This window comes from Scylla paramamosain, chromosome 42, assembly GCF_035594125.1.
Source record: "Scylla paramamosain isolate STU-SP2022 chromosome 42, ASM3559412v1, whole genome shotgun sequence".
Lineage (NCBI taxonomy): Eukaryota > Metazoa > Arthropoda > Malacostraca > Decapoda > Portunidae > Scylla > Scylla paramamosain.
The window spans coordinates 12,580,869-12,603,898 of record NC_087192.1 but is presented as its reverse complement, the minus strand read 5'-3'; the positions used below and the strand labels follow the sequence as shown (position 1 = coordinate 12,603,898).

Below are 23,030 nucleotides of genomic sequence, written 5' to 3'. Positions count from 1 at the left end.
GTTATTGGAAATGATGGATGAGGGTAAATGTGCTATACTAGTTTTTTTTAGATCCTAGTGCAGTTTTTTGATACTGTGATCCATGATTTGCTTGTGAAAGACTTGAGTGGCATTGGAGTTGTAGATAATGCATTGAAATACCTAGAAAGCTTTCTACAAAACAGGAGCTATTGTGTGAAAATTGGAAATTGTTTTCTTCAACTTTGTTGAGAGTGTATTGGAGAGTGAGGAAGAGTAAGGAAGTATGCTTGACCTTATCTTATTTTGTATCTCCATGATTGGCTTATCAAAACTATTACAATGACATGGTGTAGGATATAAGTTATTTGCTGATGATACCCAGTTTTACTGCTCTGTCATTGATATTGAGGACACTGGTACAAAGACAGATTATGTTATTAAGTCAGTTAAAGATTAGATGAATTATAAGCAACTGAAATTAAATTAAAAGAAAACAGAATTCATCCTTGTGGGAAAGATAGTTTAAGAAATCTTGGTGATATTAATATGATTATAAATGGCAATGAAATTCATATTCATGATTTGGGAGTGTTGTTAGATTCCACTCTAACATTAAAATGTCAGATAAATGATGTTATTAGGATTGCTGGATGTCATCTTAGAAATATTGCATTTATCAAGAAGTACCTAGATGAGGATTCAGTCAAGAAATTGGTGATTAACAATGTTATATTAAGAGGGGATTATTGCAACTCTATCTATTATAATCTGCCAAAGCTCCAACTGAGGAAGTTACAGAAGATATTGAAGAGAGCTGCAAGATTAATTAAAGGAACCTCACCGAGAAAGAAAATTCAGTCAAGAAATTGGTGAGTAACAGTGTTGTATTAAGAGGGGATTATTGCAACTCTATCTATTATAATCTGCCAAAGCTCCAATTGAGGGAGTTACAGAGCTGCAAGATTAATTAAAGGAACCACATCAAGAGAGAGAATTACTTCTGTTTTGATTAACCCCTAACTGGTAGGTGATGCACTAGGCTTATGGAAAGGGCAGTTGATGCATATGTGCGTGAGGGTGTTTTCCTGCCTTCACTCAAATACAGGAGGACAATAATTGTTTTGAGCATCAACTAGCAACACTTAGAAACTTGTTGGCTTGCACCAGCCTAGTTTCAGTACACCTAAAACCTCCATTATGAATGGAAGGTTATTCAACTCATCCTGATGTTTGAAGGGAAGGAAGCCATGTGTGTCCACTTGCTTAATATATATATATATATATATATATATATATATATATATATATATATATATATATATATATATATATATATATATATATATATATATATATATATATATATATATATATATATATATATATATATATATATATATATATATATATGTAAGGAAAGTAATTGTATCACCATTAATATGAAGTGAAAAGGAGCAACTGTTGTTTTCTTCTGTTTTCATTTACCTAAAAAAAAAAACATTTAAGAAAAGTTACTTTACAATATAATGTAAAGAAGTTTTTTTTTTTTTTCCTCATTTCAACCCAAAAATGCATGTAAATATGTTATAACAACATAAGAATGTATTGGGAAGAAGACGGGACAGCACCAGTGAACAGTGAGAAGGACAAAGCTGTGTGCATGTCAGCTGCAGCCACAGCTTTAACCAGTCAAATGGACACACTGGGTCATCTGAGGAGATGAGATATTGTTGTTCAACCTCCATTCACAGATAAATTACAAAACCTAAAATTCTGGCAAAAATGCCATTGTAAAGAAGGGTTGGCACTTCTTTTTGTTTTATAGCTCTACTTTAAGTATATAAGGAAATATGATAGTAGGAAAATCAACCACTTTCTTCTTAAAAACCCCTCTGAGCACTGAGACAGTGACTTGCACCAACTCACCCATCCTTTAAGGGTTAAGCTCCACTGGCTACCTGTAAAAGCAAGGATAGCATTTAAGTTGTGTGTCTTGACACATTAAGCATTAGTTAATGGCCACCCCTATTCTGTCCACCTCTCTGACGCAAGAGTTAACCAGTATTCTCAATCATTCATCCCTTTCTCTGGTAAACTCTGGAACTCCCTGCCTGCTTCTGTATTTCCACCTTCCTTTGACTTGAATTCCTTCAAGAGGGAAGTTTCAAGTCACTTGTCCATCAATTTTTGAGCACTGCTTCGACCCTTTTGTGTGACTGGCATTTCAGTGGGCATTTTTTTTTTATTAGATTTTTGTTGCCCTTGGCCAGTGTCCTTCCTACATAAAAAAAAAAAAAAAAAAAATCCACCATATTTGAGAGAATTATTGCATGTAATGCAACTAGGTGAAGTTATTAATACTTGTAGAGCCACAACAGGAATTACATTTTATGAACCAAAGTTTTCTTCAAATGTTGGATTGCATACCTTCAGCTCTGCTGGCCCAAGATTATACAATAAATTACCACTTGATCAGAAGGATTAAGGATCTTGCCAGGTTTAAGAAAGAATAAAAATTTTTTTTATACTCTGAGTACTATGACATGGAAACTTTGACAATTAACATGGCATATACAGTATGATTACTACTGACATTACATGAATCAGAATGTGTGGGTCCTACAGAGCGCTTCAGTAGAAGTGGGACCAGATAAACAAGAAACAAGATGAAAATAAAGGTTAGGCTAGGCTAATTAGGTTAGTATCCCCATGGGGGTTCAGTGGGGTGCAATCCCAGGTTAGCTTTTGCATTCTCCACCCAAAACCTCACATTTTTACATGTCCCTGATCTTGTTGGGATAGATGGGGTAGATTTTGTGGCGAAAAAAAAAAAGCTGTAGAAGTAGTTTTATAGAAATAGCATTTATTCTTGTTGTTTTGGTCTATCTGCATGATAAAACTATACACAGTAAAATCCCTCTTATCCGGCATCAATGGGACCGCCGACATGCCAGATACTTGAATATTGCCGGATACTTGAATAGAAGTGAAATTATGTCCACAATCACCACCCTACACTTACGCATCTTACCATAACAAAGATCAGCTGATCTTAATCACCAACTGATCTGATCAGCTGCTTAAGTGTAAGCACAACATGCTTCCTCTTTTCTACAACTTTAGGCATGATGAAGGCGTCAGGCGATAAACAGTGTACACGTGGTACTGAGTCACTGAGTAAATACAGTGCAGTGGGCCGCGGGTGGTGCGAAGCAGTGCGCTCTGGTGGCGAGGGGACAAAGTATGCCTCGCGTGGGAATTTTAATCGATTTTATGAGTACACATTGATTTTTTATTGATTTTAAGGCCTGGGGAAAAATGTGCCGGATACTTGAAGCTGCCGGATACTCGAATGCCGGATGAGAGGGATTTTACTGTATATATATATATATATATATATATATATATATATATATATATATATATATATATATATATATATATATATATATATATATATATATATATAACAAAAAGATCCACCCCAAAAAAATCCTACTGAGAATCCCAGTCCCAAAAGAAAGGTCAATAGGATCATCCAAAATTTGAGGATTGGTATCTTGAAATATTCTTCTTGAAAGAATTAAAGCCATATGAAGGGAGAAATGCAGAAGCAGGCAGGGAGTTCCATAGTTTATCAGAGAAAGGAATAAATGATTGATACTGGTTAACTCTTGCTCTAAAGAGATGGACAAAATAGAGGTGAGAAAATAGAAAGTCTAGTGCAGCAAGGCTTCAGAAGAAGGGAAGGCATGCACTATTGCTTATTAATTTTCACCCACTTTCGGTCATTATATAACATGTTAGAGAATGTGATAGTGGAAAGGGCTATGGAAGAGGGGGAAGAAAGCTATATATATATATATATATATATATATATATATATATATATATATATATATATATATATATATATATATATATATATATATATATATATATATATATTGAAACTTTAAAAAAGGGAGGTATTTATGCTGCACCTTGTGTGTGTGTATATATATATATATATATATATATATATATATATATATATATATATATATATATATATATATATATATATATATATATATATATATATATATATATATATATATATATATATATATATATATATATATATATATATATATATGCCATTACTTTAGGAAAGATCCTGGAAGGTGACAGCAGGTTGTCAGGAGCTGGTTCAGAGATGTGACTGAGATCATGACTTCATAAAAATTTCTGAGACCCACTACCAAGAACATGTGGGTTCTTTTATTTCAATTCCCTTCCTGTTAGGTGAGGATTACATTCTATTTATATTTTCATCATGTTCAAGGTTAACTGAGCAACTTTCTTTCCAAACCCAGGCCTTGCTTTATGTTCTGTGATAGTATGGCCACCATCTCTGAACCTCTTGACCAACCAGTATGCAATTCTCTCTCTAACTCTAGCAGTTCTGATTGTTTCTTAGATGTTTTATTTCTCACCATATGGCAACAACAGGTGCTATTTTGTCACCAGTAATAGGTGGTTTAGTAGCCATTGATGGGTAATATGGAAGGATACATAACAATAGCTTGCAGAAGTCAACTCGGGAAAGCGCACACGAAAAACATCTTATCACTCAGGTGTCAAATCTATGCTAATACTGTTAATGTGTGAGTGCACCCAAGGCCTCTCTGTCTTGAGTTGCCAGGTCAGATAATATCAGTGCTCTACTCTTCCATGCAACTGGATCAAACTAGTTAGATGGTGTGTGGATGCTGATATCAATTGAGAATTTGTCATCTTTTTTTGGCACTGACTGTATATCACCACCTTGAATCACTTTCACTTTACATGGTCCAATTTTCTTTTGAGATGTACAGTGCCATGTGATCTTACATGCTTTATAGCATTTTCAACATTTACTAAATAACTGAACCTATGGTATTCTACCAGCAAATGCCATCCACATTTGGCATCTTTAACAATGGTGTAGGCAATGGTGTCATGCTGCCCAACAGTGGGCAGTGTTGTAGGCAACTGTTTCTCAGGTCAGATATCTTATGGGTAATCACAGTTTACAATAAGGTCTGAGATATTGAAGATCTCTTAGAGGCTGAATTGCAAACTAAATAGTTGTTAAAATTATCTAATTAATTAATTAATTAATTAATGATCATGCCCATATATTTTCATAGAGATGCATTCAGTGGTGTGGGTGTGAAAAGTGAAATAAAATAATTAGGAATCATAGGTGCTTATGGTATCCTTTAAGCAAATGTTGGTGTAGATCTCTTGCTGTCTTACCTGTGCATCCATATCATCAGTCAAGTTAGCCTCTGGCTGTATGGTGACATTCAGATTGTGCATGCTCAGTTTGCCTACTGGTACTAGAGGTTGAGTTGCAAACTGCCAATGCTTGTAAAAATTTGTTGATTAATGATCATGCTTGTGTATGGAGAAAATTCTAACTGATTCTAGAGTTTCCCATACTTTCAATTATTTTTCCACGTAAACCTATCCCCAGGTAATCACAATGTAAGTAATGACTGTCTTTATGGATGTAACTTTGTGCATGCAATAAATTACAGTTAAATAAGCTGTTAAATGGGTGTTATACGGCACAGTAAATAACGTTTAGGACTCACCTGGACTCTTCACACTTTATTCTGAGTCTTCAGTCTTCACCCTCACTCCCAAACCCTCCAAAATCAAAGTTGGAGACTTCATCTTCATCCTGAGCAGCCAAGATTTGTTCAAGTTCTTACTTTTCATTGAGGGGCTGAGGACTGTGTGCTATGGGTCCCTTAAAATAAGCAGTGATGAGTACCTGCTGCCTCTTATTTAAGTGATTTCTATAGAATTCATTATAAGGCTACAACACTGTGTTGATATGTTTCTGAGCTGTGTGCACCCTGGCCATCTCAGGGTCCAGCTCTACAACTTTATCTTTCAAGAGCTCATACAGCTCCATCAATTCTCTCACATTGTGGCAGTCAGCTGTTTTCCATGCTCCTTGCCCTCAGTCTCTCCATCTTCCTCCTCTGCTTCCTCCACCAGTTCCTCCACAGACACCTCTTGCTGTTGAGCTGTTACTAAGTCCATGATTTCCTGAACAGTGACAGTCAAATCCAGGAATTCTCTGGGCAATACTAACAGTTTCCTTCACCTGCTTTTCCACCTTGTTTGAGGCAGAATGTGTGGCAGCCTGCCTGTCTTCCTCACCCCCCAAGAGGGGACACCAGGTGTGGTGGATACAAGCCAGATGCATTGTCCCAGGAGGTCAGCAGGATGTCTGTGGCATTCTTGATGGAGAAAGCCTCCCAATATTCAGCTATCTTCTTGACTTCCTTAAATGGTACATCAGGAGGACCTAAAACATAAAGAAAAAATGTACAAAGATGTAAAAAAACATGAAAACAGTAGTACAAATAAGTTAGAATAAATACTTGGTTGTATGTGCATAATATTATTATATAACCTTAACATGCACTTAAAATCCACATTTCTTTTCCTGCAGAATTCACAAATTTCTGGCACAAACATATTGTCAAACCAATTCAACATCACTGTAGCAGTCATCCATACCTTCTTGTTTACCTCCCAGAACATGCCCTGCTTATCTGGAGAGATGTTCTTGTAGGCTCAAGGATTTTTTGCAATGTGCAGCACTTGCAAAACTTGCAGGAACCAGATGCATTGTTGCCAAGCAGTAAAGTTATCTGGTTTTTAAATGGCTTTATGCAGCATGAGTGCTTGGTCTTCAAGATGTATGTACTTTTTCAGCATCCACTTCCAGCACAATGCTGTCTCGTCTACGTTGAACACCTGGCCTTTAGTATACCCCCGATTCTGCATCATCTCCTTCAAGTAAACATGATACTGTTGGGCTGCATCAGTATCAGAGCTCAACTGTTCACCCTAGATCTTCCTGTGGCAGAATTTGGTCTCGGTCATGGCAGGCCCCTTGAATGACTACTGAGTTGTATATCACAAAAAAACATGTTATGTATGCCTTGGAATTTTTATTTTTTTTGGTTGCATTAGTTGAACTTGTGTAAAGTAAATCTGCATTAGGCACGATCTTAGTGTACCTGTTTTACCTTATTTCTGCCCTCTATGCATTGTTTTCTTAGAGATCAGAACTAAGTGTAACTCCTTAAACTTTTCACTCCCTCAAGTTACAAGAGCTTTGTTGTTTATTTTGTACCTACTGTGTGGGTTTCTTTCACCTATGCTGAGTACTTTGAATTTATTAATATTAAACTGCATTTGCCATCTGTCTGTCCATTCATTCATCCAATTCAGATCTACCTGCAAGGCGATGGCATCCAAATCTGATACAATTAGTCTACCTATCTGTGTCATCCACAAATTTACTAATATCACTCCTAATCCCACTATCCAAGTCATTAATATGTATTAAAAACAACAGTGGTCCTAAAACTGATCCCTGTGACACCCTGCAAATTACTTGACCCCACTTGGATTTAGACCCGTTTATTATAACTATCCCCTGTCACTTAAACACAACCTTATCCAGCCTAACACCTTCCCATTTATCCCATGTGCCCTAACCTTTCTCAGGAGCCTGATGGGATACCATGTCAAACACCTTACTAAAGTCCAGGTATAGGATGGCATAACTATCACTGTTATTTGTCACCTTGTAAACTTCACTGTAAAAATTCAGCAAGTTCATGAGGTAAAACTTCCTGTTCGTGTAGCCATGCTGTGACTGATTTATCAAGTTATGCTTATCTAAATGGTCCCTAATAATCTTTGAGACTACTGACTCCATTATTTTACCTACAATTAAAGCTAAACTAACAGGTCTATAATTAGACATTAATGTTTTATCTCTTTCATTAAAGACAGATATTGCATTTGCCTGTCTCCACTTTTCTGGTACCTCTCCTGAGTCTAGCAATTTCCTAAAGACAGTAACTAGCGGCTCACTAATAACCTCTTTGCATTCTTTAAGTAGTCTGTGATATATTTCATTTGGTCCTGATGACTTGAATTTTTTCAGCTTATCTGTCTCTTGTTTCACTATCTCCTTAGTTATGGAAATATCGGTCAGCCTCTTATTCACTTCTGCTCAAAAAATCTGTTCACTATTTGTCATTTTCTGCATGTTTTTCCTGGGTGAAAACTTAAAAAATCTTGCTCAGAATTTTACTCATCTCTTCCCCAGAACTAACTCCCTATCAACTGCATTTAATGGATCTATTATTCCACTGTTTTTCATTCTATATATCTGGTAGAATCCCTTGGGGTCAGTCTTCGCCTGGCTAGCTACCTTTAATTCGTAATTGTTTTTAGCCTTCTTTAATTTCCTGACTTTTCTAACCAATTGATTATATTGAGGTCTTAAATCCTCTTCCCCTGCCTCTAATCTCTTACATATACTTCTCTTCAGTCCTTTAACCTACCAGTCATCCAATTAGGGTCATTCTTCTGTGATCTTAGTGTTCTACAAGGAATATTTTCCAACTGGCCTGTATGTAATCTATTAATGAAATATTTATACAACTAATCAACATTTACGTACTCTAATCTCCCCATCTGGGCCCTTTCCATTGTCCTCAATCCATCTTCAACCTGCCTCAACCTCACCTCACTCATCTCAACATGACTTGACCCCTTAACCCCATACTCACATCTCAGCCCATCTCCCATTCTCTTATGCCCCCTACTCATCCACCCATTTCTCACCTTGCCTTATCTCCCTCACTTCTGTCCTGGACCTCACCTGTCCACTCCCCCTCTGTCCATTGCCAGTCATCTTCCTGGAGGTACCTCCTTAATCTCTCAAAGTCCACTCTCCTAAACTGTGCAATCCTGACACCACAGCAGGTTCAGGATACTACAGGTTGCCATGCTCTCTAACTGGGTCCATAATTTTTTTTCTTTTTTTTTCTTTTCTTTCTTTCTTTTTAAGTAGGAGGGGGGCATCAGCCAAGGACAACTAAATTATGGTAAAAAAAAAAAAAGCCCACTGAGGTGCTGGTCCCCAAACGGAGTCAAAAGCAGTTGTTAGAAATTAAAGGATAACTGTCTTGAAGCCTCCCTCTTGAAAGAGTTCAAGTCATAGGAAGGAGGAAATACAGAAACAGGAAGGGAGTTCCAGAGTTTACCAGAGAAAGGGATGAAGGATTGAGAATGCTAGTTAACTCTTGCATTAGAGAGGTGGACAGAATAAGGGTGAGAGAAAGAAGAAAGTCATGAGCAGCAAGGCTGTGGGAGGAGGGGAGGCAAGCAGTTAGTAAGATCAGAAGAGCAATCAACATAAAAACAGCCTTACAAGATTGCAAGAAATGCAACATTGCAGCAACAAGAGAGAGCTGCTAAGTACACTCACATTCCCTCAGCAATTGATGAGACATATTCATCCACCCCCCACTGTCACTCTCCATTCACCTTTGTCATGCACAGTCACTCTTGTTTGCTACAGTTATTCTTCCTCTTAATCTTTCACTGCATACATTTGATTGCATTGATTTCTACTAATTTACTGTCCTCCATTCTCTCCACATGCCCTAATCATCTTAACATACACTGAACTGCCTGTCCAGCCAAATCTCTCAAAACACCAGTTCTCCTCATTTCTTAATCGATCTTTCCATATTACCCAACACATACTCTTCAAACACTTTGTTTCCACTGCATTTAAGTTTCTTCTCCGCTACTTTCATGTTCCATGCTTCAGCACCATAAAGCATAGTGGGCACCACCATTCCCTCTTATTTCATTCCTTATGCTCATACCTTGTTTCCTATGTTTTAGGGTCTTTCTCAGTCCACCAAGTAGTTTTCATGCTTCTTTCACTAAACGCTCCACTTCACCTCTGTCTCATTTCTTTTGTCTCCTGTAACTGTTGGTTCCAAATACTTGAAACAGTCTACCTCCTAGGTATTCCTAGGAACAAAAAAGGTGACTAACCATTTTTCCAAAGAGAGGGAGGGTCTGGTGATAAGGCCATCCATGCATCTAACCTCTATGACCACCATTTAAAAACTGGGGCCATATTCATGAAGTTACTTTTCTACTTTAAGGGACTTACAACCCTACGAGTCACAAAGAGTAGCAAAGGGTTGGTCATAAGAAGGCTAAATGATGTAATTGGGCACCTTGGCCCAGAACAACTCATAAGTTGTTAAGAGTTAAGCCAAATATAGTATTTCTAGTTTTCTTTGGAGAAAATATAGACCTGTTTAGTAGAGATATGCTAAAACTAAGATGTTGGCTGATACTGATACCCACTTTTCAGCTAATACCGATACTCTGATACTAACAAATGGCCAACATTTTGCTGATACTGATAACAAAATTGATGTTTTTTTTCTATTTTGATTACCTTGCATTTAATCTGTATGATTGAATTATAAAGATATGAAATTACTTTTCTTAATGTTAGAAAAGGGGAAACTTGAAGTATTAGTAACTGTTTGTCTAGTTGCATAGTACTGACAGTTGAAAGTCATAGACTTAGAGTCATAGAGTCAGATTTTAAGTAGTATACAGTTTTATGAACTTTTACTCAAAATCTACATATAGTGGAACCTCGGTTACTGAATGCCTCCCTTTTGAACAAATCGGTTTTCAAACAAAATTTTGAACTCATTATTGCTTTGGTTGTGGCACCATAATTCGGTTCTGAACAAAGTTACTTGATTTAAGATATTAAAAGACCGAGCAAAAGCTGCAGTTTATTACTAATTTATAGTTTCTATAAATATTTACTTTGGTTTTGTATATTTGGAGGAAAGACATAGAATGTAAGACAGTAATTCAATCTTTGAAATAAGATAAATGTGATCCTGTTGAAAAGCCTCAATGTAAACAGTTTTTGGTGCTCAGGAGTAATCTGTATCTGTTGAGCATATGGAGAATAGGTGTGTGTGTGTCACAGGTGGGTAGGGAAGAGTGTTGACACCACTTGTCATTTTCAAGGTAATTTTTCTAGTGGTTTTATTTGGCTGGGGGGGGATTGGGACATAGCCTGTCACTCACCATATCAAGGGGGAACCCCATACCAAATTTCATCAAAATAATTTCTGCAATTATTGAGAAAAATGAGAACTGTTTTTAAACACCATTTGACTTTTTGCAAGTTATGTGCTAATTCAATGCAGTAGACATGATGAAGCCTATTGGATATCAAATATAAAAAGTTGTACTTTCATATGATAAAAGTTTCATAATGATTGGCCTCATAGTTTCCAAATTATGAGCTTCTTGAAAGTGTGACAGTTGGCTTAGGTTGGGCTTGGCTGGGTGAGGTCAGGTCTGGTTGGGTTGGGCTACTCATCACCGATTGTCAATCTTAATATAAAACTGTACCACTCATAATAAAACAGAAAATATTGAGGTATTGGTTATATTTTCACTTTGCTGATGCCAATACTTATGCTGCCTAAAAAGGCTGATATTGCTGGTACTGATACCAATACCAATACTATCAGCAGATCTCTAATGTTTAGTGTGTAAAATCATATTTACCACTTTATAAAAGCTATAAGAAAATGGACAGCTGAGAAGAGGGAAGCTTTGCAATTAAAAATATGAGCATAGCTTTTTCTAGAACTTGGTAATATGCTGCTTGTCTACAATAACAGTAATTGTTGGACAAGTATTGATATGGCTGAACAGGATTAGTCATTATTACTGACTTTGTAAAGGAGGAAATCCAGAGGAGGAAAAGAGAAAAGAAAAAAAAAAAAAAAGAAATGGGAAGGTGGAACAGTCACATTTCCTTGTGGCAGAAATGGTGATTATCTTGTGCTACCTCTTCACTATGGAAACATGCAGTGATGTGGTGGTAATAGGTTTTGTTGTGTCTCTGACTGAAGTGACCTAGCTGATAAGTCAAACAATAGGGACTTGCCTCCCTAGCATTTTGCACCAATTCACAGACCTAACATTTCAGGTAAGGCTGTGGGGCTGAATAAATTCTTTGCCCTTGTAAAGAAAATATGTTAAATTTTGTGGTCTAAACCATATTATCCCTTAATTTAATTTATCAGAATTTAAGTTGAGAATTTTTTTTGGTATACTAAACAGGAAACCTAATACTATTTATAACTTGAAACAATTTATATTCATAAGGGAGGGACTTCTACTCAGTAAATCCATACACACTCTCCTAACTGCTATTAAACCATCTTTTAATTGGCATAGGACCATTTAACTTCTCTGTAACAATCTCCTAACTATCATGTAACCTCCAAATAGCTCTGTAACCATCTCCTAACTGCTGTGTCATCATCTCTTAACTGCTGTGTAACAAAATTTCCCAACTGCCACATAAAAGTCTCTTTTGTGTTACAATCTTCTGTTAAATAACTCGTAACTGCTGTGTAACAATCTCCTAATTGCCATATTACTATCTTCTATCAAAAATCATCTCAACTGCCATATTATCATCTCCTAACTGCCATATTATCATCTTCTAACTGCCATATTACATGTCATGACTGCTGTATAATAATCCTTTAACTGCCTTATAATAGTCTAATAGTCTTCTGATGGCAAATAGTTTTGTAAATCTAATCATACTGAGTCCCAGATAGTATTACCTCATCGTCCCAAAGGTTCTGAATCATCAAAGGCACAGTTCACCAAAATAATATGAGCAGCTGGCTGCGACAAGGGGCCAAACGCCAACCATTGTGAAATGGCGTTAATAATGTATTCTGTTCTATAATTTTCCCTACATCTTAGAAATAATATTGATGTAATTGTACCTCTATTGTGCATCTAGCTAACATTCATTAATCATAGTAGTGTATACCTCATCAACCATGCTATTGCCATCTCTATCTCATTCTGTAAATATGAGATGTTTGAAGAGGCAACTGTTGATAATGATGGTTAATTCTAATGCAAAACATTAGTATACACTGTTGTTACTAAAAAAAATTAGTGTTACACACATGAAAGTTTCCATAAATGACAATATAAAAACTTCATTGTGGGGGGCACATAAGTTTTCTCTGTCAACATGTATCACAGCAGCCAACCCAAACTGCTGTATGGCATTGCTAATGCCAATATCCTTATGGTTTGTGTCAAGTTATTATAGGAAGCTATGTTGTTAAGGTACAATTATTACTTATCTATTGCTAAGAGAGAGAGAGAGAGAGAGAGAGAGAGAGAGAGAGAGAGAGAGAGAGAGAGAGAGAGAGAGAGAGAGAGAGAGCAGTGCACTATCACAACTTCACAAGATGTTAGTTTAGTTTGGCAACTTGGCATATTACCATGGTGATAGTGCACTTTCTCTCTCTCTCTCTCTCTCTCTCTCTCTCTCTCTCTCTCTCTCTCTCTCTCTCTCTCTCTCTCTCTCTCTCTCTCTCTCTCTCTCTCTCTCTCTCTCTCTCTCATGTAATCTTGAAAAAGGAAGGCAAATCACTTGCAAATCTTTTAAAGAGTAGAAGATAAAAATGTTGAGAATAAACAACAAGAGATCCTCACTATAAACTGTCTCACTGCCCTACGATGGTTTATAGTGAAGTGAGAGAGAGAGAGAGAGAGAGAGAGAGAGAGAGAGAGAGAGAGAGAGAGAGAGAGAGAGAGAGAGAGAGAGAGAGAGAGAGAGAAGAAATAGTAGAAATTATTGTATATCTGGCAGCATCATTCATCCTTCCTCCTAGAAAGAGAGTGGTGCCAGGACAGCGCAACTGAGTCAGCAGGAAGCACCAAAATTACTGTCATGGAGTGTTTTACTTAGGAATCTGAGTCTGTTCTTAATTAATTATTAAGAGATATTGCATGTCAATATATTTTTTTTGTTCAAAGGTTTACTGGCCCATGTGAAAATTTCAAAATCTGAAATTGGTTCCTGCTTAACACAGTGCATTATTCCTCATTTTATAACAGATGTATATCATGTAAAAGTCAAGAAAATGTACTCTATAATGAGATATAACACAATTGCATATACTCTGTCTAGGACACACTGGACAGGTAAAGTAAAGCGATGGTGAATGACCAACGCATGCAGTGTGCTTACTTTTAAATGCATTTGTTTTACCTTTGGCACTTGACCCATTATCGCAGCCAGCTACTCATATAATTTCTGCTTTTGGGCTGCCTCTCCATCATGTAGAAGAGAATGGAACAAAGATAAAAAAAAAAGGAAAAGGGTTAACTTGGTGTTTTCTTTAATTTCCAAAATCGCTTGGAGTTTGTTTTAGTATGCTTGATGTATGAATAAAGGGGCTAAACAATTATTATTGATTACACTGTGTAACATAATTTTTGTCCGTGGATAATAACTGTTATTTTCTATTTGCTTATGCCTAGAAAACATGGAAAAACACTTTTGCGGCCAGGATAATGATATTTATGAAATTTACCAATGCCCATTGGGAGAAAGTGGCAAATTTGAACTCTCATTTGCACAAAGTAGAAACAAAATGACATATGATACAAAAGTAGCATTTACTTATTCTAGGATTATGCAAGTGAGATAATGGAACATTAGAAATGAATAATTTTCCACAATTTACGCTTATACAGAGTGTTTGAGGTATGAGTGAGATATGTTTCGGAAGGCTGCTCATAATTTGTTTTACTTGTAACTTAATGTAATTTTTTTGGTTTAAAACAAGTATCGTACATTCTGCAAACATTGTAGTGCGACTTGAAAATATTTAAGGAGTTGGACGATGTCTCTGAGAAACCAGCATCACCTGTGTCTTCTTGGGAGTCAGGTCCACTTACCATCACTGACCCCATGGGACATTGGTCTGGAGGACCTGGTTAACGTGTGTAACGGTTGTGTGGGGGTCATCACTGTCACAGGGAAATGTTAAAGTGCAGTTGTCGACATGCATGGCCTTCAAGAATGAGATGGAGCAAATCATCAAAGAATGCATTCCAGAGGAGAGGTTTGAGAAGACTTCCTTGTGGGACACAGGCAAAAATTGGATGTTCATTAGAAGAGTGTCTGTTAACCACAACTCTGATGTATCTGCCCCACAGTCTTGCAGTAATGGGAGCAGATGACCATGGACACCCAAGCTGTTCAGCTTAGCGGTGAGGCCGTCATGCCATAGCATGTCAAATACTCCTGCTATGTTGAGAGGAATGATGTAGGTGTCCTTTCCCTGGTTGAGGGATTTATGCCAGGTGGTGGAGAGCTGAAGTAACATCTGCTGCTGACCTATTTGTGTTCAGAAGCCAAATTGTTTGTTGCTGAGCAGATGGTATGAGGCGAGAAACAGTTATTTTTTGTGTTATTATGGCTTCCAGAATTTTTCCAAGAACTGAGAGGAGGGAGATAGGTCTGTAGTTCTTGGGATCAGTCATCTTGTCTTTTTTGTGGATTGCCATCACTGGTGCCCTTCCAGAGGGTGGGCCACACTCCTGTAGTGAGGTATTGCTGGAAGATGGTGGTAAGAGGCACTGCCAACTGAGAGGCACAATGCTTTAGGATGTGGGGATTGATGTTGTCAGAACCCAGGGCCTTGTTATTGTCGATTTGTGACAAGTGTTGACAAACTTCCTCAGTAGTGGTGGTGAAGGAGGATAAGCTTGCATTTGTAAGGTCTGGTACAGCAGAAACAGGGCACTCAGGGTAAGATACTGTCATCTTTTTGGAGAAATGAGATGTGAGTGCCTCAGCCTTGCCCTTATTTTTAGTAGCAACTATACTATCTGGCTTGTGTAGTGGTGGTATGTTGTCTTTCGTTGTGATGCCCTGGTGCTGCTTGAGTGTGGTCCATCAGGTCTTGCTGTCCACTGAACATCTGCTAAACTTAGTTTTAAGGTCTTCTAGCCAGCGGCATTGAGCCCACTGTTGTACTTGTCACATAGCTGCACAAGTTTGCCTGTAACATTACTTATTAGCATGTGTAGAATGACACAAGTAAAGTCGCCAAGTACAACTCTTATCATCATCCGCCATTCTACACTGGTAACCAAACCAGGGCTGATTGAGGGGCTTAACAGTGTAAGAATGGCAGGGGAAGTACTTCTCATGATGTCTTAACAGTGTGAGTGTAAAGTTGTTGACCTGATTATTTACGTTGCCAACAAGGATGCTGCTCCAGGGCGTTTCATTCAGTGCATTGTAGAGACCCTGCCAGTCTGCTTTGCTCCACAGCCAGTTGGTGCGTGTCACTGGACCATCCCTCTGAGGTGTGACTTTGATTATGCTGAGGACAGTCATGTGGTTTGATGATCTCCACGGCACCGAGTGAAGTACAAGAGACAGCGCCTTCTGGTAGATCACTGATGACAGGATCAAAAGATGAACCAGAAATGTGTGTGGGGAGGTCACCATGATTAGAGAGGCAATATACTGTTATCATTTCTTCAAAGGATCTTGCAACCAGATGTTGGTTCATGTCTCCAGCGATGATGACATGGTTGCAAGTGGGTTGCTGCAGTAGTTCATTGAGGTGAGTTTGCAGGAACACTACAGGCTCACTACCCTGCCACACTCTCTCTCTCTCTCTCTCTCTCTCTCTCTCTCTCTCCTCTCTCTCTCTCTCTCTCTCTCTCTCTCTCTCTCTCTCTCTCTCTCTCTCTCTCTCTCTCTCTCTCTCTCTCTCTCTCCCCCTCCTTTTTTGGGTTATACATGCCTTTATTCATACAATTAATTAAGATGGCTGCTTGAAAGCATATGCTGGAAAGCATAAGACAGGTTTGCTTGCCTATTTGTGGACCTAGGAGTGAATGTATCCAAGGACCAGCAGGTATAGCCCTTAGTTATGAGATTCTCTCTCTCTCTCTCTCTCTCTCTCTCTCTCTCTCTCTCTCTCTCTCTCTCTCTCTCTCTCTCTCTCTCTCTCTCTCTCTCTCTCTCTCTCTCTCTCTCTCTCTCTCTCTCTCTCTCTCTCTCTCTCATGTACATTTTTTCCTTTCTCCCTCTCTCCTTCTTGGGTTATACATGCCTTTATTCATATGATTTAAGATGGCTGGCTGAAAGCATAAGACAGGTATGTTTGCTATTCGTGGACTTATTGTAATGGAGCAGGCTTTCTACTCCATGCAGCGCAGCTCTCTCATCTCTATGCCTCTGAGAGGGTGACTGGCAGAGGTCTGTGCACTGTGTAATCTTGAGCCAGACTCAGTATGGTGCAGTATGATAAGTTTTTTGATTAAATTTAAATTTTAAACTAGCGTCTCAAAATAAATTGCTACAGGGCCCATGTCCTGGGACGGTGAGCAGTTCTTCACTATACTGCTGTGCTGCATGGGTAGCGGTGAAGGGCAATTCTAGGTAAATATGGTGCGTAGCACCAAATTTGAATTGTAGGTTAGCAAAGGGAACAACATCAAGAGCACAGTTTCATTTTGCAAGTAGACTGCTTGTATCTCTGAATATTCATAACTCATTACTTCCTAACTCAGACACCCTCTGTACTCTAAATTACTTTCACGAATCAGCCCTCAAGTATAGTCTCCCATCAGGTTTTCTTTATACGACCCTTGATAGTGGTGTTCAAAGTCCAGTATATCCAGTGGGAAGTGCTTGCCTTGCTCCTTGAAGTATGCCACCATGTTCTTAAATTTATCAAGATGAGAGTCAAGGATATGGATTTTGAGAGACATCCTGCAACCCATTTTTCCATAGTTTCTCACCAATGTTTCATCAAGCTCCACATAGTTTTTGGCCTTGTGATTCCCCAAGAAGCCAAGAAACACTGCAACAAAGCTATTCCACGCTGCTTTCTCCATCCTAATGAGCTTCTTGGGAGAACTCCTTGCACTCCATGACCTTCTTTATCTGTGAAGTGATGAAGACACCAGCATTCACTTTTGCTGCAGACAGCTTAGGGAAGAAATCTAGGAGATACTTGAATGCTGCAGACTCCTTATCTAGAGCTCTGATGAATTGTTTCATAAGGCCCAATTTTAAGTGCAGTGGAGGAAACAGTACCTTTCTGGATTCCAACAATTGCTCCCATTTGATGTTGTTCTTCCCGATACATGTTCCTGTTGTGAAACAGCACTGCTATGAGGCTCCTGCATGAGCTGTCAATGAAGGGGCACCACTTGTTGGGGTTATAGGTGATTCCAGTTGCCTCAAACAGATCGGTCACATTGTGGCAAAAACAAAGCTCATCTTGACGAGTAAAAATAGCTTGAAAACGCTTTTTCTGACCTGATACTTTCACGCTTTTGTCTAATAAATTCATTCCACTGCTTGAGTCTTGACATCAAAAGCTAGGCATTGGACTTTGTGAGACCAAGATCTCTGATCAGGTCGTTGACATCATTTTGGTTGGGTAAGTAAGGGTCTCTTTCCTCAGTTGCACCTCTGAAATCTGGGTCATTGACTTATCTTCTGAACTGTTTTTCCTTTCTAAAATCTGCTGCTTTCTCTCTTTGGAGGAGTGGGTACAGGGAGTTCAGAGCAGTATGGCACTGGTGCAATGGATGACATAAGATCTGGATACATGATAGCAGGTTAGTTTCAAAACATCACTGTCCAGATCAGAAAAAAACAAAGTTTAAAGGGAATAATTGTCATTTTCTTTGATTTCTAGATAAAAACAATTAAGAAATAAAATTTACTGACCAAAGTTAATACAAAATTAAAATTTGTTCCATGGTGCTATGGGTAATTATATAGATAAAAACAAATTTTACTTTATAGTACCCTCTAAAGTTTTGTGCTTGCTTTCTTCCCAAGGCATAATGCTAAACTCAAGGATCATGAAACTCTGGGTATTGAAAATACTGAACAATGATTATTTATTCTGGCTGCATGCCTGAGAACTCCAGCGTGATGCAACAATGTGGAGAGGTAGTGCTGCTACATCTAGAACTATGTGAGTATGTGCATTTTGTCCTCACATCCAGCATGATGCAGGAATATTGTGGTGTGGTGTTGCCACATTGGGACTGTATAAATGTGTTTTGCCCACACATCTGGCATGAATCAGCAGTGCGGAGGTGCAGAGCTGCTGCAGCATGATGCAGTGCTGTGCTGTGGATGCAACTGTACCACAGTAGTGAGACCTCTCATTTGTTTATGTGTGTTTTCACAATACAATGACACTGTTGCCATGTGTTATGACACTGATCTTTTTCTCCACTCTCACATGCAAGCCATGTGGCATGACTATTTATGGTTTTGTGGCAAACAAATTATTTATTCACATAGAAAATCCTTACATTCAGGTATGTGAACTGTACATGAAAATACATATACAGTACTTAGCATGTATATATTTATTTTTTACTATATGTGATGCCACTGGTAGGAAATTGTGAACCATATGTGATGAAAGTATGAAACTTTAGGAGATATGTTTAAAAGTCAGGATGTTAAGAATTTAGAACTCAGTGTGAAACTCGAGGATTGCGAAACAATGATGCATTGAAACTCAGGAGGGTACTGTATAAATCATTATATTTTGGTAATTACCCCTCATGAACAATTAATGCAAGGAAGCCACAGAATGCCTAACTTCTTATCTTTATGTTATTTCAGGATGGTCAGGGTAAACCTTGTGTTGTACCATGCCTCAAAGATTTGGTTTCTTCATCTTTCCAGTAAACACAACCTTTGAGACAACTATCCCCACTTCTTCAGTAACTCAACTATCTTCCTCCTCTTGTATAATAAACATAGGTACTAAAAACATCAGCTGGAAATCTAACATATCTTTCCTTGCTGTAATGGCTTCCCTGAAGTTAGGTGTTCTGTGTCACCTGTAACAATACTTTTCTTCTTCCCAGCTGCCAGCTCTATAGGGCCCTTATCTGTCCATAGATGGAGTAGGTACTATTCTTGCATATGAGGAGTTTCAACTCATAAACATGATGATGTCAAAACTTCTCTTTTGTTTCATCATTTCCTTCCATTTAACAGATTACCTTGATTTTGTCAATCACCACTGATTATTTCCATGATTATTGCTCTCATGGACTTGTTAACTCCCATGGTCTTGCTGCATGGGAATTTCTACTTACTCTGATCCCTATTCTGTTCACCTTACTAGTACAAGAATGAACTAATATCATCAGTCCTTCATCTCTTTTACTGATAAACTCTAGGACTCACTTTGTGTTTCTATATTTTCTCTTACCCACAACTTGAACTGTAATGTATGGGTGTAAGTTTACACTGTGAATTAGATTTTAGCAATAATTAATAATAAAGTATGTCATAACAAATGAAGATCTATTGTTTTTATCTATGTACCCATGATTATTAATTAATGTTATCAGAGTTGCCCTTTCTCCCTCCCCTCTGTTATCTTTACAATAGGCGAATGCTGGATTAATGGTAACATACTGTTGCTGGATGCACTGGTGGTGGAAAAATGGGATCTGTTTACAGGTTAAGAAAACAAAAGGAATAACTCAAGTTTTTTTTATTCCCAGATCACATAACTGTGATACATGGGTGTAAGTTTGCTATGTGAATGAAAGTTTACCAATAATTAATAGTTATGGGTTAGTACAGCATGTAGATAAAAATAAATTGTACTTTAAAAATATTGATATTTGTTGCTAAAACTACTGAAGATTTGGACAAGTAGGTTTAGTTACATTAGGTTGGTTTAAGCAATTCTTGGTTTGATACTGTTGGCAAGGTGTTGAATAATAGAAGGGTGGCATGAGCTTAACTGACAAACTTGACACCAAAACTAATTTCTAGAGGATATGTTCCATATTATTGGTATCTTATCTCTAATTATGGTTGTGTATTGCCCTACTTGAGAGGAACTGTGTCACATGGTGCAGTCATCCTTGTCATCAATAGTCATCAATAGTCTTGGTTGGCTATTTCTTAAGTCACCCTGAGGTCAAACCTATTCCCTATCAAAGAATCAGAGATGGGCACCTGAGGGAGGAAAATTTTTGTCTCAAATATATGGGCTTATTACCACATAAAGTGGAATAGAGTCTTCCAGCCCCATAAAGGAAAAATAAAGATGTTAAATGAAATTATGATGGTGATAATTTGCTATCAGTGAACACAACAGAACTGTCTCTTATTAAGTGAAATTTTTTTTATATTAACATATGTGATGTTGATTGTCAGCCATCATATATCTTCATTATCTCTTGTGATTCATAGGTTGGGAGTTTTGCCTTTATAATGGGAGTTCCTGACATTTTAATTTGTATGTCTTGACAATTCTAATTTTCTTTTCTCTTATTTGCATTAATGTATGTATCTTAGTCTCATTGAATATTGTTTTGTTATCTTTTTTTTATTGGTGCCTTACCAATCCCCTTCCGTTAAAATAACATTCTTTGAATAAAAGTAAAATGGCCCCAGTATCTTTCATAATTTTTAATATCTTTGATATTCTGTATATCATGATTTTTATCTCTGTAATGTTGCAGTACTGATGAATTGTGGAATGAAAGATTTTACTGTACAATGTAATTGCTCATGGAGAGAGTACTAGAAACTCATCAAAGTGGTTAGTAACATTGGTTAGTGTCAAAAATGTGTTAAACTACTCAAAGAATGGGAAGAAACATGTATTGTCATGCAGGATGAAGGCTATGAAAGTGATTTTTTAAATATTAGATTTATGCATGAAATCCACAAATGGGTATGTTTTATATTTCAGATCCATAATTGAAAACAATGGAACATGGGGAGTGTCTCACACCCGGGTTCCCACTGAGTCTCGTCCAGGCCATGTGGCAATTATTGCTGGCCTCTATGAAGATCCCAGTGCTATTGCCAAAGGATGGAAGGAAAACCCAGTTGAGTTTGACTCCGTTTTCAATGAGAGCCGGCACACATGGTGTTGGGGAAGTCCAGACATTCTTCCAATGTTTGCTGCTGGTGAGTGATGATTTAATTAAGTATTGATATAAATATTTAACATCAAAATAACTTGATACAAATTGCAATGGAAGCTTTGACCTCACTGAACATTTCCCTTGTGTCTCACAACACAAGGGGGCAGTCACAGCTTGACCTCTAAAGACAACTCTCTTCCTTCACACAAAACTACAAGCACCTGATTACACATACACCCTTCACTCAAAATTGATGAAGTACACGAGACTTACTGTAGGTCAGTTGAAATGTGCTTCTAATTTTACGAAGCAAATCACATCTGCTGAAGGGAGCTTTCACATGAGATACGCTACGTCACCCCGTGCCGGCAGACTTTAAAGGGTATGACAATCCACATGATAAAAATTTGCTCTATCAATACCGTGGTAAATGTTATTCATTTCATGTCACTCCATACCATTATGGGTGGGAGTGGAGGGCATGTGAAAGCTCCCTTCAGCAGACGTGATTTGCTTCGTAAAATTAGAAGCACATTTCAACTGACCTACGGTAAGTCTCATGTACTTCATCAATTTTACTTCGGCAAATCACTTTTCTGCTGAAGTATGCTTTCCCATGACGTTTTAAAGCCATGTGGATGTCGTACCTTAATATCGTCATAATTCATATTTCTTCCATATTTATGTTAAAAATATTCGGTTAATTAAAGTGTTGAATAACATCTAATGTTTATTGAAAAATTGTTAACTGAGGACACCAATACTACATAATGGAGCCTTGAAACTAACTAAGCTAATACTACTTCTTGGAATTGATCTGTATCTTGGTTTATGGTTTTATCATAATATTTGGCAAATGTTGTCGCCCTAGCCCAGCCAGCCTTAGCAATGATGTGGGTCACTGGAACAGCCATTGCCTTGGCCTTTGATGCCGCAGCTGGGCGGACACTTCCTGCAGTAAATTTTGTAGTGTCCACACCGGACAGGTGAAGGATGGACTTGATCCACCGAGAAATTGTATCTTTAGAGGCATTTTTATGTGGTTTAATGAAACTGATGAGCAATTTGCTTTCATCTCCAGCATTATCTCTTATATGCTCAGTCCTACTGATATGCATTTTCAAAGTTCCCTTTACACACAAATTTTTATCCTCTTCATAAGCTTTCACCTTGATAAACTGAATATTGAAGTTTGGTCTGCACTGTTTAATATTGCCTGCTAACCACATACATATAAAGTCCTTGCCTATGATGATATCCTTCAAAAGTAACAAATGTAGAGTTTGCACTCTGGCTGCTTGTGTAAGTGCCAGCAACATTACTAACTTCAAAGTTAAATCTTTCAGGAAAAGAGAGTGTAA

The 23,030-nt window shown here is 37.8% G+C and overlaps 1 protein-coding gene across 5 annotated transcripts in view; it reads left to right on the top strand.

Moving 5' to 3' along the window:
• LOC135093267 (GPI ethanolamine phosphate transferase 1-like) overlaps positions 1-23,030 on the top strand; it is a 293,072-nt gene that overhangs the window by 5,617 nt on the left and 264,425 nt on the right. For all 5 annotated transcript variants that reach the window (XM_063992366.1, XM_063992367.1, XM_063992369.1 and 2 more), the window contains exon 2: positions 21,492-21,712. In XM_063992366.1, the coding sequence (XP_063848436.1) occupies positions 21,492-21,712 (221 nt within the window). The remainder of the gene's footprint in view (positions 1-21,491; positions 21,713-23,030) is intronic.